The 13226-nt window shown below is 51.6% G+C and overlaps 1 protein-coding gene across 1 annotated transcript; it reads left to right on the top strand.

The window, feature by feature from the left end:
• Nucleotides 1-2379: 2379 nt before the first annotated feature.
• UBIAD1 (UbiA prenyltransferase domain containing 1) lies at nt 2380-12199 on the top strand. The gene is made up of 2 exons (XM_037045233.1): nt 2380-3391; nt 9875-12199. Exons 1-2 carry the CDS (start codon nt 2503-2505, stop codon nt 10360-10362), a joined length of 1377 nt encoding a protein of 458 aa, XP_036901128.1. The 5' UTR covers nt 2380-2502; the 3' UTR covers nt 10363-12199.
• The last annotated feature ends 1027 nt before the right edge of the window (nt 12200-13226 follow it).

Genomic DNA, 13226 nt, shown 5'->3' with positions numbered 1-13226 from the left:
CAACATAAGTATAATACAACCCTTGAAAAACATTTATATATTTCTTATGTGTTTGTTGCCATGGGGAAAATGTACAACTAAGATGTACTGGAAGTTGAGAAGGCATACTTTTTTTACTTTCTACATTACCATCAATTACTTGTGTACTAAATAGAAGTGTTGAGGTTTCTTTTGTTGTCTTGTTCTTTTCGAAATACAGTCTTCAAGGGAAAGCGTGCTGCTAGAGTCCAACAGGAGTTGATTTATATATCAACTGGTCCCTGATTTGGCCTGTCCTTATTCAGATAAGGATTCTAAATTCTCGAAGTTTGATTGGTCCAAAAGGCATTGTCCCGATTGGCCAGAATAGAGCGTTCTAATTGTCCAGTGAAGATGTTGATGGGGATGTAGTTGCCCAGCTCTGGTTGAAAGACAACCTCAGCGCTAGTGATTGAAATAGGATACTGGGAACTCTATCATAAAAATTGGCTCAAGCGGCAGGAGCACACTGCGGGGAGGCACTTCAGTGAAGGCAAGTAGCTTCTCCCGGAAGTGTAGTTTGCACGAGTGGCCCCAGTTTAGAAACGGCTGGTTATTAGGCTCTGTTTTTCTGTTGTGGCTTGTATTTTTTTAGGGACCACCAGGAGCCCTTCTTAGTAAGTATCTTTTTTCTCAGGGTTCACATTTCCGTGGTAGGCACTGTTGTGGGGGTTAAATGCTAATAATGCATGTAAAGTAAAACACTACATGACACATACAATCAATAAATGCTGTTATTGTTATTTATGAATGTTTCTACAAGGTAGGTCGTATTGTTCCCACTTTATACTTCATCTATTAGTAAACTGGCAGGCATACAGGGAGAGTGAGTCATAGAGCTGGTAAGTGAGGAGTTAAAAACACGCTTCTTCCTCCTGTCCCATTTAGTAGTATAGGATACCTGGGTTTGGCCAGCATTGCAAATACGTGCTGGATGCTAAAGTTGTCCATTAACAACCAGCTAGCCGAAAGGGAAGTATGTCCGCGCAGAGCTAGCTTCATGGCGGTTGTGACATGTGAGGTCATTATGCTCTGTCCTGAAATTCTTAATGATTTTTGAGTAAAGGGCCCCACATAAACATTTTGCACTGGGTACCAAAATTATGTAGTCAGTCTTGTGTACATATACATTATATTTAATTTATAACTTTTGCTGATCTAAAGGATGTGTAGCATACACTGACACATAATAAACTACGTAACACTTTTTGTTGCAAATGTCATACAGCCAATTGATTCTAGCAGCATGCTTTTATTTTTGGACATTGTGCAGCCTCCCTATGGTTGCAATTGACCAATGAGTATCGTTCCAACAGGAATGTTGGTTGATCGTTTCTTTTACATTCATGAATAAGAACGTGAAACAAGAGATATCTTGAAATTTCACTAGTTTGTGAATGATATGAAGACTTCTTTGCTGGATCAAGTAATAATTTTCCAATACTGGAACAACATTTCCTCAAAAATTTTTTGCTGTTATTCAAACCTACTGGCTACTGAGTTAACACACTTTGAAGTTTAAATTGCATGATACACTGTTTTCAGTCACTTTCTTACGTCTAGATGACCAGCAAAACAATTATCAAGCATTTGCTGACTTGCGTGGCATAAATACTCCTACCATGGCAGAGTTCGAGCTACCAATGGAAGTCACTCCAAAGCGAGGAAGAGATGAGCAGCGGCACATTGTGAGCTGGTATTCCCACAATGCAGTTACAACAAATGCGGACACCCCGAAGAGCATAAATGATAAAATGTAGCAATTAGGAAGAAATGAGCTTTGAGTATTTGTTACTTTGGTTTTTAATATAACTTATCTACTTGTAAGTTTTGTGTAGTTTAATTTTGAATAACGGCTGTGCTTAACGACTGGTTCACAAAACTCCTGAAAACCTAACTGCCTCTCTCCAGTCAGGAGGAGCTACTGAAGCTCCCAGAAGGCGGGCAATGAAGACACAGAGCTGGCCACGTGGTAGGGTGGGAGAGGCGGTTATTTGCATAATATGAATAAGTAAGTATAATATGAATTAAAGGGCAGGCAGGACAATTCATGGCATTCGTAACTGCACAATAGAAGGCGGGAATTTTTACTGTTCTAAGTATTATTAGAATTAATCATTTCGTAGACATCCCTCCCCATTTCAGAGCTTCAAGATTCCCATTTAAAAGTGGAGGGTGGGGATAATTATACCTTTCTTATCTCCCTCAGTGTGCTTCCTGATTGCTGTCCAATTCGTTAACTGTTAAGTGCTCGATAAATGTCTGTTGAATGCATCCTATTTCGGTGAATCAAGGTCTTGATAAGTCAGAAAGCCGCACTTATCGGTGGTGGATCCCGTGACTGTTAAGCGAGGCCGCATCCGCCAAATCTGTGAGCAGCTGCTCGGCTCAGACCACCGAAGAGGAAAACGCTGAATCTCCGCCTCAGCGTCCCGCTCGGCCCCGCCCCCAGATCCGGCCCCGCCCCTCTCGGCTCGGCCAGCGATGTCAACCCTTGTTTCCCGGCCGGCCTCCAGAGGCAAGCGCACAAGATGGCGGCCCCAGGAGCTCCAGAAGCCCCGGGGAGGTGGCCACCTGTCAACTTTGGGCTCTAGTTCCAGGCTGGGGTCCGGAGACAGGCTTCGCCCAAGTGACCGGAAGCTCGAACGGTGCTACTGCGCCTCGTGGGGTGCCGGGCCCGCTTCGTACTGCCCCGGGGCCCGCTGCCTTTCCCGGCCCTGCCCCGGGGCGGAACTAGAGGAAGGTCAGAACCCGCTGCCCCGCCCCGTCCCTCCCAGTCTCGCTGGCAGTCGCTCTTTTGTGGGCGGCTCACTATTAACTTTGACTTCAGCCACGTGCACCTCCATGGAGGCCTCGCAGGTCCCGGGGGAGAAGATTAGCATCCAAGCGGGAGAGACAGCCAAGGCCGGGGACGGGGACCTGCTGGGGAACGACTGTCTGGAGTGGGACAGGCCCGGCCCGCGCTCCTGGAGGCAGAAGTGCGCGTCCTATGTGCTGGCCCTGCGGCCCTGGAGCTTCAGTGCCTCACTCACCCCGGTGGCCCTGGGCAGTGCCTTGGCCTATAGATCCCAGGGCGTACTGGATCCCAGGCTGTTGGTGGGTTGTGCCGTGGCAGTTCTGGCTGTACACGGGGCCGGCAATTTGGTCAACACTTACTATGACTTTTCCAAGGGCATTGACCACAAGAAGAGTGATGACAGGACCCTGGTAGACCGGATCTTGGAACCCCAGGATGTTGTCCGGTTTGGAGTCTTCCTCTACACTTTGGGCTGTGTCTGTGCCGCTTGCCTCTACTACCTGTCCCCTCTGAAACTGGAGCATTTGGCTCTCATCTACTTTGGAGGCCTGTCTGGCTCCTTTCTCTACACAGGAGGTAAGAATTGGCCTGATACCTGTGCTGGAAGCCTTAGTTGCACGTCCTAGAAACTACCGCTTTGTGTAGAAGTTAAGTAGAGGACCGATGTCAAAAGCTCTTTTCTCAGGCCACTGTGTGAAGTCTACAGTGTGTGGGTCATGTGGATCATTTTGAAGGATTCTATTTATTTGTAGAGAAAGGGGATGGGAGGGAGAAAAACATCAACCTGTTACCTCTCGTATGTGCCCTGACTGGAAACTGAACCTGCAACCCAGGTATGTGCCCTGACCAGGAATCGAACTGGTGACCTTTCCCTTTGCGGGGCCACACTCCAACCAATTGAGCCACACTGGTCGGGGCAATGTGGGTTATTTTGAAAAGAGTGGTACATTGAGAAGATCCTGACTTGGTTTATGGGTGTCAGATATATATCTATATCTATATAGAGATATAGATATAGATATACCCATATATAGATATATATTCATATACATAGCCAACACTTCCTGTGACTTTTCCAAGGGCATCAACCACACAGAGAGCGATGACTGGACCCATATACTGCACAAATCGGGGTGGTTTTTTTTTGCATTTCAGCGGCATTTTTACCTTTTGTGAGTCATATGACTCATATACACATGAGTCATTCCCGTATATATATGGACATTTTTGTTCCTAGTTTCTTTTTGTTGGTCATATCTTGTAATGCCAGTTTCAAGTCTTAGTGGAAGTCACTTGGAAGAGCTCAAAATTGTGCTTTCAGCTAGTTTGCTAGGTGACTCACTATAGCAGGTGAGGGCCAGGTGGCTCAGCCCTATTTATCGAGCACTTATTATGCGCCAGCACTGTTTGTTCTATGTGAACACAGCAGTCACAGACCCTTGGTCCTGTGAAAGTTGGGTTCCCAGGATGTGGGACTTTGGATGCCGAAAGCACTGAAGTCCCTGGGAAGTTAGGGTGGGTTGGTGTCCTGATGACACCAGTTGGATATAAGAGTCTGAGTTCAGGCGAGAGGTGTGAGTGAGAGATACAGATACTTGGGAAGTTGTATGACGGGGTGAGACCACCAGAGGAGGGGGTGTTGGCAGAGATGTGAGGGGGACCAGGACAGCCCTGGGCACTTGGATGTTAAGAGAAGAGAAGGACCAGGTGAAGGGAGCTGTGACTGAACTTCTGGAGGAGAAAATACCAAGAGGCTGATGGTCTGGCGGCTGTTTGTAAAAAGTTCAGCAAAGGAAATCCATGGCTGCTGTGACAGAATGTCTAATGTGGTACTGAGGGGAGAGGCCTGCTCTTCGAAGGTGACACTTCAACTCCGACTTGAAGGGTAAGGAGCCAGCCATGGGGCAGAACTGGGGTCTGGATCAGGTGCCAAATCCTTCAAGGCTGAAGGAACAGCAAATGTAAATGCACAGGAGTGGGGGAGAGCTTGGCATCTTCTAGGGTGTTCCAGAAGGGCCAATATGTTCTGGAGGGAGAATGGAGATAGGGATGGAGAGGTGGGGGGGGGGGGCGGCGGGCTAAGTCATGCTGGCCTCCCAGGGCCTCAGTTTCCTGTGCTGGCTCCTGCTTATTCCCAGCCTGCAGGCTTACTCCTTGGACTGCCTTCCTCTGTCTGCATTTCCTCCTTTCGTGATTTTGGCCAGTCCTGTGGCTTCAGATGCTATCTGTTAAGCTGGTGACCCACAGATTTATACCTCTGGCCCAAATCTCCCCGCTGAACTCCAGACTCACATTCAGCTTCTCACTCAGTAACCCCTCTTAGAGATCTCCAGACGTCTCCAGCTAAACATGTCCGAAATCAAATTCTGACCTTCTCCCTAAAGAAACCTGCTCTCCCTCAACTTTCCCCTGCTTACTCGATGGCAACGTCACCCTTTTAGTTCTCGAGGCTGCAAATCATGGGCATCATCCTGACTCTTCTTTCTCAGTTGCATCCTGTCCATCAGTTGCATCCTGTCCATCAGCAAATCCTGTTGACTCTACTTTTAAATGTATCTGGGATCTGACTATTGCTCACCATGTTCCGCCACTGCCATTCTCATCTCTTGAGTTTTATGGCAGGTTCTTTTTAAAAAAATTATTTTTATTTATCTTCAGAGGGGAAGGAAAGGAGAGAGGGAGAGAAATATCGATGTGTGGTTGCCTCTTGCGTGTCCCCTGCTGGGAACTGGCCTGCAACTCAGGCATGTGCCCTGACTGGGAATCGAACCGTGATCCTTTGGTTCTCAGGCCCGTGCTCAATCCACTGAGCTACACCAGTCAGGGCTTATGGCAGGTTCTTTACTGATCCCTGCACCCACCCCTGTCCCTGTCAGATGCTCCCAAGGCAGCAGCCAGAGTAATCCTGTGAATACGTAAGGCAGTTATGTCACTTCCCTGCTCAGAATGCTCCAAGGGCTCCCATCTTGTTCAGAGTAAAGGCCAAGGTCTTTCCAACCATCCCAGGACCATCACCTGCCCATCTTCTCCAGTTCCCCCAACTCCGATCTGCCCTCTGTCTTTGGTCCTGCTCACAGGTGCCAGCACACTGCCCTCCTGGCTGTTTCTGGGACACGCCAGGAATGCTCCTGGCTCACACATCCTTTGAGGAGTCTGTTTCCTGGACTTGGGATGCTCTTCCCCATCTGTCTGTGTGATTCCCTTTCTTACTGAGGTCTGCCCATTTGTCAGCTGTATAGTGAGTGTCCTGTCTACAGTAATATTACAAAACAAAGCTTTATGCAGCAGCCCATTTGTCAGCTGTATAGTGAGTGTCCTGTCTACAGTAATATTACAAAACAAAGCTTTATGCAGCAGCTGTGAAAGAATACAGTTGCACACTAACACGTGCACCCTGGTTCCGGTGCCCCCACTCCCTCCAGCCTTCCCTAATGCTCCTCTCTGCTCTTTCATCACAGCGAGTACTACCTTTTAACACAAACAAGTACTGACTGTTAATTACTGTCCGTCTTACACTGTAAGCTGCTTGGGGTTAGGGATTTCAGTCTCTGTTCTCTGCCAAACCCATGTGCCTGGCACGTGGTCAGTACTTCATCATCATTGAATGAACAAATAGGAATGAAATGTATTGAGCACAGTAACAACATAGTCTGATTTTACAGTGTTTCTGTGACATTGCCGATTACACATCACTGTCGAACTGTGAAATGCGCAGGCCTCCAGCCTTACAGTTTGATGACTTTGGCAGGTGCACGCCGCTGTGTAACCCACATGCCATCCCCCAGAGCATTCCCATCACTTGCAAGCTTCCTTGTGCTTCCTCCCGTCAGTCCCCAAGCTCCCCACCCCTGTCCGCAGGCGTCCAGTGCTGTGATTTCTTTTGCGTAGATTTGGTTTTCCTGCTCTAGAATGTGCTGTAAATGAACTGTTCAGTGTGGATCCTTGGGCCTGGCTTCTGCTCAGCATGGGGCTGTCGGGATTCCTCCTGCTGGAGGCTAGTGGTCCCTTTGTATCGCCGCGTGGTGCCCGTCGTGTGGACGCACCACCACTCGTGTGTTCGTCCGCCTGGTCATCAGCATGTGGCTTGTTTCGTATTATGGCTATTTTGCCCGCACGTTCCTGCCCAAGTCTCTGTGGATATTTGTTTTCACTTTTCTTGGGGGAATGCCTTGGAATGGAATTGCTGAGTGACAGGATAGATGACGGTTAACTTCCTGAGACACTGCCGAAGTGTTTTCCCACGTGGTTGCACTGCGCGTTCCCCCTCAGCAGTGTGTGGGAGCTCCAGGTGCTCCCCATTCTGGTCAGCATTTCCATTCATACTTTAACACCTTCATTCTGGCTGCTATGCCGAGAACCAGCCCAATAGTTCGCTGTGCTGGTTCATTTGGAAAATGGAGTCGGAGGGGCCGGAATGCCGAAAAGGAAACTCCCGGTGGGCCACACCTCTGAGGCTCAGACAGGCGAGCCACGTGTTGGATGCTGAGGACACTGGGCCTTCCCCTCGGGGCTCCGGCACTTTCTTGTGTCGCCTGATCTCCAGGAGGTTGCCAGACCCTCCTCACCCTTAGAGTGGGTGTGCGGTTGGTTTTGGTGGGGTGTGTTGAAAGCTGGCGCTTACCCATGCAGGAGTGTGTTTCTGCCATCTTGCTCACATCGTGTGTTTGCCGGGTGACCTTGGGAGGTGCTCTTGGGCAACCTAGCCAGAGTCAAGGCTTTAGAGCTGGTGTTTTCCTTGCGCAGCCAGAGCCCTTAGGTCTGCGTGGATAGCTGAGAACATAAGCTAAAGAGAAGTAGCCCCGGCGGAGAAACTTGCTGGATCTGGGCTGGGGGGGGTACCCTGCCGGGCACCGTCCTCGGGCGGGGGCACTGCAGCCCCGCCTCACCCGCATTTCCACTTGCTGTGGCGTCAGTTTCCTGAAACCTCGTGCTGCCTGCTTTGCCCTGCCCTGGACACGAGTCCTCCCTCTGTCCGGCATGTCCACGCTGCGTGCGCCGCCCCCCGGGTAGCCAGTTGGTGGCCACCTTGCTTGTCCCATTGCTTGTCGAGGTAGCTCAGCGCTTGAGTTCAGGCGACCTTTCTTTTACTTACTAATGGCCCTGAAGTACAAGTGTGGTGATGCTGGCAATTCGGATACACCAGAGAGAAGCCATAAAGTGTTTCCTGTAAGTGAAGAGTATGTACAGTGTGTACACAAGAGACATTATGTATGGGCTTCGGTACTCTCCGGTTTCAGGCACCCGCTGGGGGGCTTGGATGAAGATGGGGGGGAGGTACTACCGTAGTCTCCTGAATAGGTGAGGTATTGCAGAGGTGTCGGCTTGCTAATTTAGAACCAGAGCTGATATTCTGCCTGAGCGCACTGCCCCCTGGAAGGCACATCCTCAGGCAAGTAAATTATTTATCAAAACACTGCTTGGGTCATACAGAATGAGCTTGCAGCGTGTCAGTGGGTGTAAGGGGCCATGCGCGTGAGGCACTTCCCTGGGGACGCTTCATTCCGAAGAACTGGGGGGGTCTTTCAGCACCAGAGGTCCCCACCAGATGGAGGTGTTAGCTTGGCCACGATGGGAATCGTTTAGCGATACGTGAGTGTATTGAGTCTACACATTGTGCACCTTAAACGTACACAATTTTGTATGTTAATTATGCACAGTAAAGCTGAAGGAAGACCCAAACATCAGATGCCCAACGTCTAGCGTGAGGTCAGCTTGGGCTGAGTCTTGGTCTTCGGCTGCCAGGGCCCTGGATCCTCCACAGACCTCCCGCCCTTCTCACTGGAGGTCGCTTGGCAGGCTGGTGCTTACCCGTGGTTTTCTTGTTGCCGAGGCCGCACTTCAGTAGCTCGGTTGTGTCCGGAGGTTCCCCGGGCTTCTGTGGCAGCACACGTGTGGATGGACCCTCACCCATTTCTCCTGCTTTACTCTGAGGGGAATGTTTTTTCTGACCATGGTCCCGGATTCCAGGTGCGTGTTACTGTAGCTCCGTGTTCAGTTGGGCCTCTGTGCCAGGTGCTGGGGAGCGCGCTGTGAACTAACCAGACCCAAGGCCCCGCCCCTCTGAAAAGTAGCGTTAGTTGGCAGAGCCGGAGATTTGAGAATGAGGAGCGTGAGGTGATTGGTGCGAGTGGCAGTCGGTGCCCTGGAGTGTGTTGCCAGGGGACCGGACGTGGTGTGGGGTGGGGGCAGGCTGCCCTGTGCAACGGCCTTCGCAGCCTTGGAGGGTGAGTCAGGGTTCGCCAGGCACAGTGGCAGGGTGGTTCTCAGGACCCGAGGACCCGAAAGGTCTGAAGGGAGAGGGAGGAGAGCTGGGCGGCGGTGGGGGTGGGGAGCCAGGTGAGAGGTTGGCTTCATTCTGGGGACGACTCGTGGATCAGGGTTTTCAAGCGTGCGCTGGGCGAGGTGGCGTGGTTCCGTGAGTGGTTTTAAAGCGCCGCTCGTGTGGAGATCAGGTTAGGGAAGGGAGGGGAGGCTGTGAGAAGGACAGAGGCCGAGGGAGCGATTTGGGGGCGTTGGCGTGTTCCAGACGGAAGAGGACCGTGACTGGGATTTGGGGATGGAGCGAGGGAGCTGGGCAGGTTTTAACGACGTAGGGTACACTGGACTTGAAGACAATAGCGAGCAGTACAGGAGGAGGAGTTAGAGACCACAGGGCTTTAACCTAATGGGAACCAGAGAGGGGAAGCAGCGATGTAACTCTCTCGTCTCAGCTGTTTCACTCATTATGCGGCTGAAGGCTTCTGGACTTTCACTGACTCTCGTTGAGGGAAGGGGGAAGGGGGAAAGAACCCGAAAAACTGGGTGGTGAGACCTTTCTGATCCTTGGTGGGGCCTCCCGTTGAGCTGTGTGTGGTGGGCACCCACTGCTCTTTGTTACTAGAAAAATTGGGTGCGACCCTGAACCCTCACCGCATGCTAAGAGATTAGTATTCCCTGCGCCTCCATACGAGGCCCTGCGGGGAAGGGGCCTCTACAGCGGCCCCCCGCCTCGTCTGAGTCTGAGGAACAGTCCCTCGATTCTGCCCTTGACCTCACCCCTCTCTGGCTTTCTGGCCGTAGGCATTGGATTCAAGTACGTGGCTCTGGGAGATCTGGTCATCCTCATCACATTCGGCCCGCTGGCCGTGGTGTTCGCCTATGCCGTCCAAGTGGGGTCGCTGGCGGTCTTCCCGCTGGTCTACGCCATCCCCCTCGCCCTCAGCACCGAGGCCATCCTCCACTCCAACAACACCAGGGACATGGAGTCCGACCGCGCGGCGGGCATCGTCACCCTGGCCATCCTCATCGGCCCCACCCTCTCCTACGTGCTCTACAACACGCTGCTCTTCCTGCCCTACCTCATGTTCAGCATCCTGGCCACGCACTGCAGCGTCAGCCTGGCCCTCCCGCTGCTCACCATTCCCATGGCCTTTTCCCTCGAGAGACAGTTCCGAAGCCAGACTTTCAGCAAACTGCCCCAGAGGACCGCCAAGCTCAACCTCCTGCTGGGGCTCTTCTACGTCTTTGGCATCATTCTGGCGCCAGCGGGCAGTCTGCCCAGACTCTGAGGGGACCGAGGGGCTCCTCCGCCACCGTGGGCCCCCGAGAATGTCCCCTGAGCAGGCAGCACGTCCCAGGAGAGAAGGCGATTTGAGGATGAGGGGCCTAAGGACGGGTTGTGAACTTCCACCTTTTTTAAATTATTAAGTTCTTAAAGATAATGTTTTTGTTTTGTTCTTTTTTATGGCGAATCTTAAAACCACTCTGGTAGCAGGTGAACTGGCTGCTTGGCCCTTGTTTTATTTATCATTTCCACTAGAGGGTGCTGCCGGGTCACTTTAAAGTGGACTGGAAGGCCCTAAGACTGGGAAGGAGCCACCTGAGTTGGCCTCCAGTCCTGAAAGGGCCACAGTAACTGGGCCAAGTGTCCCCCTGTTATCTTGGTCTTGAAGGATATGGTAATGACTGGTGTCAGGCCCCAGTGATCCCAAGAGCACCTGTCTCTGACTCTGAGTGTTTGTGTCCTGAAATACACTGCCTGAGAGAGTCCCTCATTAACAGCCTAATGTGGCTCCCGGCTGTTTGCCTAAATTGTGATGCAAGGACTTTTGCCCTTCATCTCTGCTTTCACTTTCCACCACAGTCCAGGAAGATGTCAGATCACCCTGCAGCAATACAATCAAGCTAGTGGCTGGGAAGGAAAAAAAAACCCACCCCTGGGGCAGCTAAGAAAATGGCTGTGCTTCGGGATAGAGGTTGGTCGTTCCCCTTTGTAGAGCCCACTGGGGTCACAGGAGGACTCCCAGCCTTCTCAGTACCACCAGGAGCCCTGGAATTGTGCAGACGCTGCCCTCCCTGCCAACTACATTCAGCCCACAAGGCCTCTGCGTGCCCCGCCCCCCCCAGTGCTTCCCAATGCCTGTCTGTGCACCTCCCATCCCTGGAGCCTGCCCGTTGCAGCAGTAGCTCAGTGTCTGAGTCAGGGACAGTTGCCACTTTGCACTGGGCCACAGGATGAGCAGACCGGGGCCATCAGCTCCTCCGTGAAGGAATAAGCCAGCAGATGGGCCTGGCCCTGTTCAGACAAACGGTGGGCCTTGCCGGGGAGCACCTGTGTCTTGGCCATGAAGGCAGATGTGCTGTGCTGGCCCTGCGGCTCCCGGGGGCTTTGGTTGCCCCATGGGAAGGTGGTTTGCACCCAGGATGGGGGAGAGCCAATGCCAATCAGAGCTGCTTTTCATTTCATTGCCTATGAAGTATAGTTTCTGGGCTGCATTTGGTCTAAGACTGAAACACATTGAGGCCATCGTTATGTTTTCCTGTTGCTACAGTAGTTGTTCTGATGGCTGTTTTAGGAGCTTGACCTGCTGAAAATGGCACTCGTTCTTCATCCTTAAAGTCAGCTAGTTATGTGATTTGGCTCCTTGAGTGGGAATTAGTCAACTTACTTGGACAGAACATACCTGCAAGTTGCAGAGGTTCCTATAGGTGGTCTGTCTGCAGAGTTCCGGAATCCTCAAGTCCTGGTCAGGGCCCAGTCAGAGGGGAAACGGGCCTCCTCTCCTGCCTTTCTCCCCAGCACCACTGCTGTTCTCGCCAGGCTTGTGGCATGTTGGTGCTCACGGGGTCCTGCCCTCAGAGACCAGCTCGTCCCACGGGGCTTACCCCCGAGGCGGTACGACCAAGAGCTGTCTGCAGACCAGACCACCTTCGGAAGTGCTCCGGTCGGAGTGTCAGCCTTCGCACTGAGTCCTGGTGCAGATTTTAATGCATATTCTTATACAAAAATGTTTCTAAAACGCCACACTCGGTGCCAGGTTTTATACGCAGGTCACCGTAATTTGTATCACATCCCGATTCAATGACAATTTTCTTTAGACTTGTTAATAAACGTATTTATCTGTTTCCAGTTTTTCTTTGCTTTCCTCCCACTTCTTATTGTCTGACTGTGAAGTCTGATTCTTAAACCTCAGGAGACCAGCACAGGAACACTGGGGCACTGGGTGGGGGTTAGGGGTGGGATACATGATCTTTAGTGATGAATTCGGGCAGGCTTTGACCCGATTTGTTGAGCTCTTAGAGAAGACAGTAGGGACCACTCAGAGCTGGTGTGGATTTGCCAAGAGCCAGGACAGATTAACCTTGTTTTCTTGTTCTTTCCCACCTTCATGTCTCTCTTCCCTTGAGAGGGCGGCTGCACTGGTAGATGGAGAACATACAGTCGACAGAGGCATTTGGCCCTCGGCCGGGCGTCTGACAATATATCCTCGTGAGCAGAGCAGGGGTGCGGGGGGTGGATGACGCCTGGCTCAGCGACTGTCGGCCTTGCTCGTCTCACGGCACACGCAACCTAATCACTAGCATTCTGCGGCATGCCGAAAATGTAGTTTTGGCTGATCTGACCAAAGAGAACATACATTTGATTCATTCACACAGGATGGCCATTGTGTTCATTGCTGTCATTTTTCATGTGACAATCTACAGGAAAAGGTCAGTGCCACCAATTGTACAGTCAGGTATCGCCTGTTTTCATTAAAAAGTCTTGTGGCACACCCGGAGAAAGTCCCTGGTCGGGTTAGATGAGTTCCCCGGAGCCTGGACCGGCCGTGGGAGGGGGCCCCAGATCACCCCGTCCTGTCGACGGGCAGGGGAGCCTCTGGAAGCCAGCGTGCGCCAGCCCTCCGCCAGCCAGGTTCGGCCCCTGTAACAACCGATTGGAGTGAGGCCGCCCAAATGGCAGGTTTTGCGAATCCTGGAGGGAGAGGTTGTAACAAATCAGGGCGGGGCTGCTTCGATGTGTCAGAGGGGAAGCATGGCGTGAGTAAACGTGAGGCAATGGACTTGGTTCCCCCAATCAACTGTCCAGCCTCCAGGGGAGGTACCTGGGGTGGTGGCAGTCGCTGTGGAGGCTGTGAATGTTATTAATGACCAG

Source organism: Sturnira hondurensis, unplaced genomic scaffold (genome assembly GCF_014824575.4).
Source record: "Sturnira hondurensis isolate 20B ecotype Veracruz unplaced genomic scaffold, ASM1482457v3 Scaffold0004257, whole genome shotgun sequence".
Taxonomy (NCBI): Eukaryota; Metazoa; Chordata; class Mammalia; order Chiroptera; family Phyllostomidae; genus Sturnira; species Sturnira hondurensis.
The sequence above is the reverse complement of the archived record's forward strand: the minus strand, read 5'-3'. Positions and strand labels throughout refer to the sequence as shown.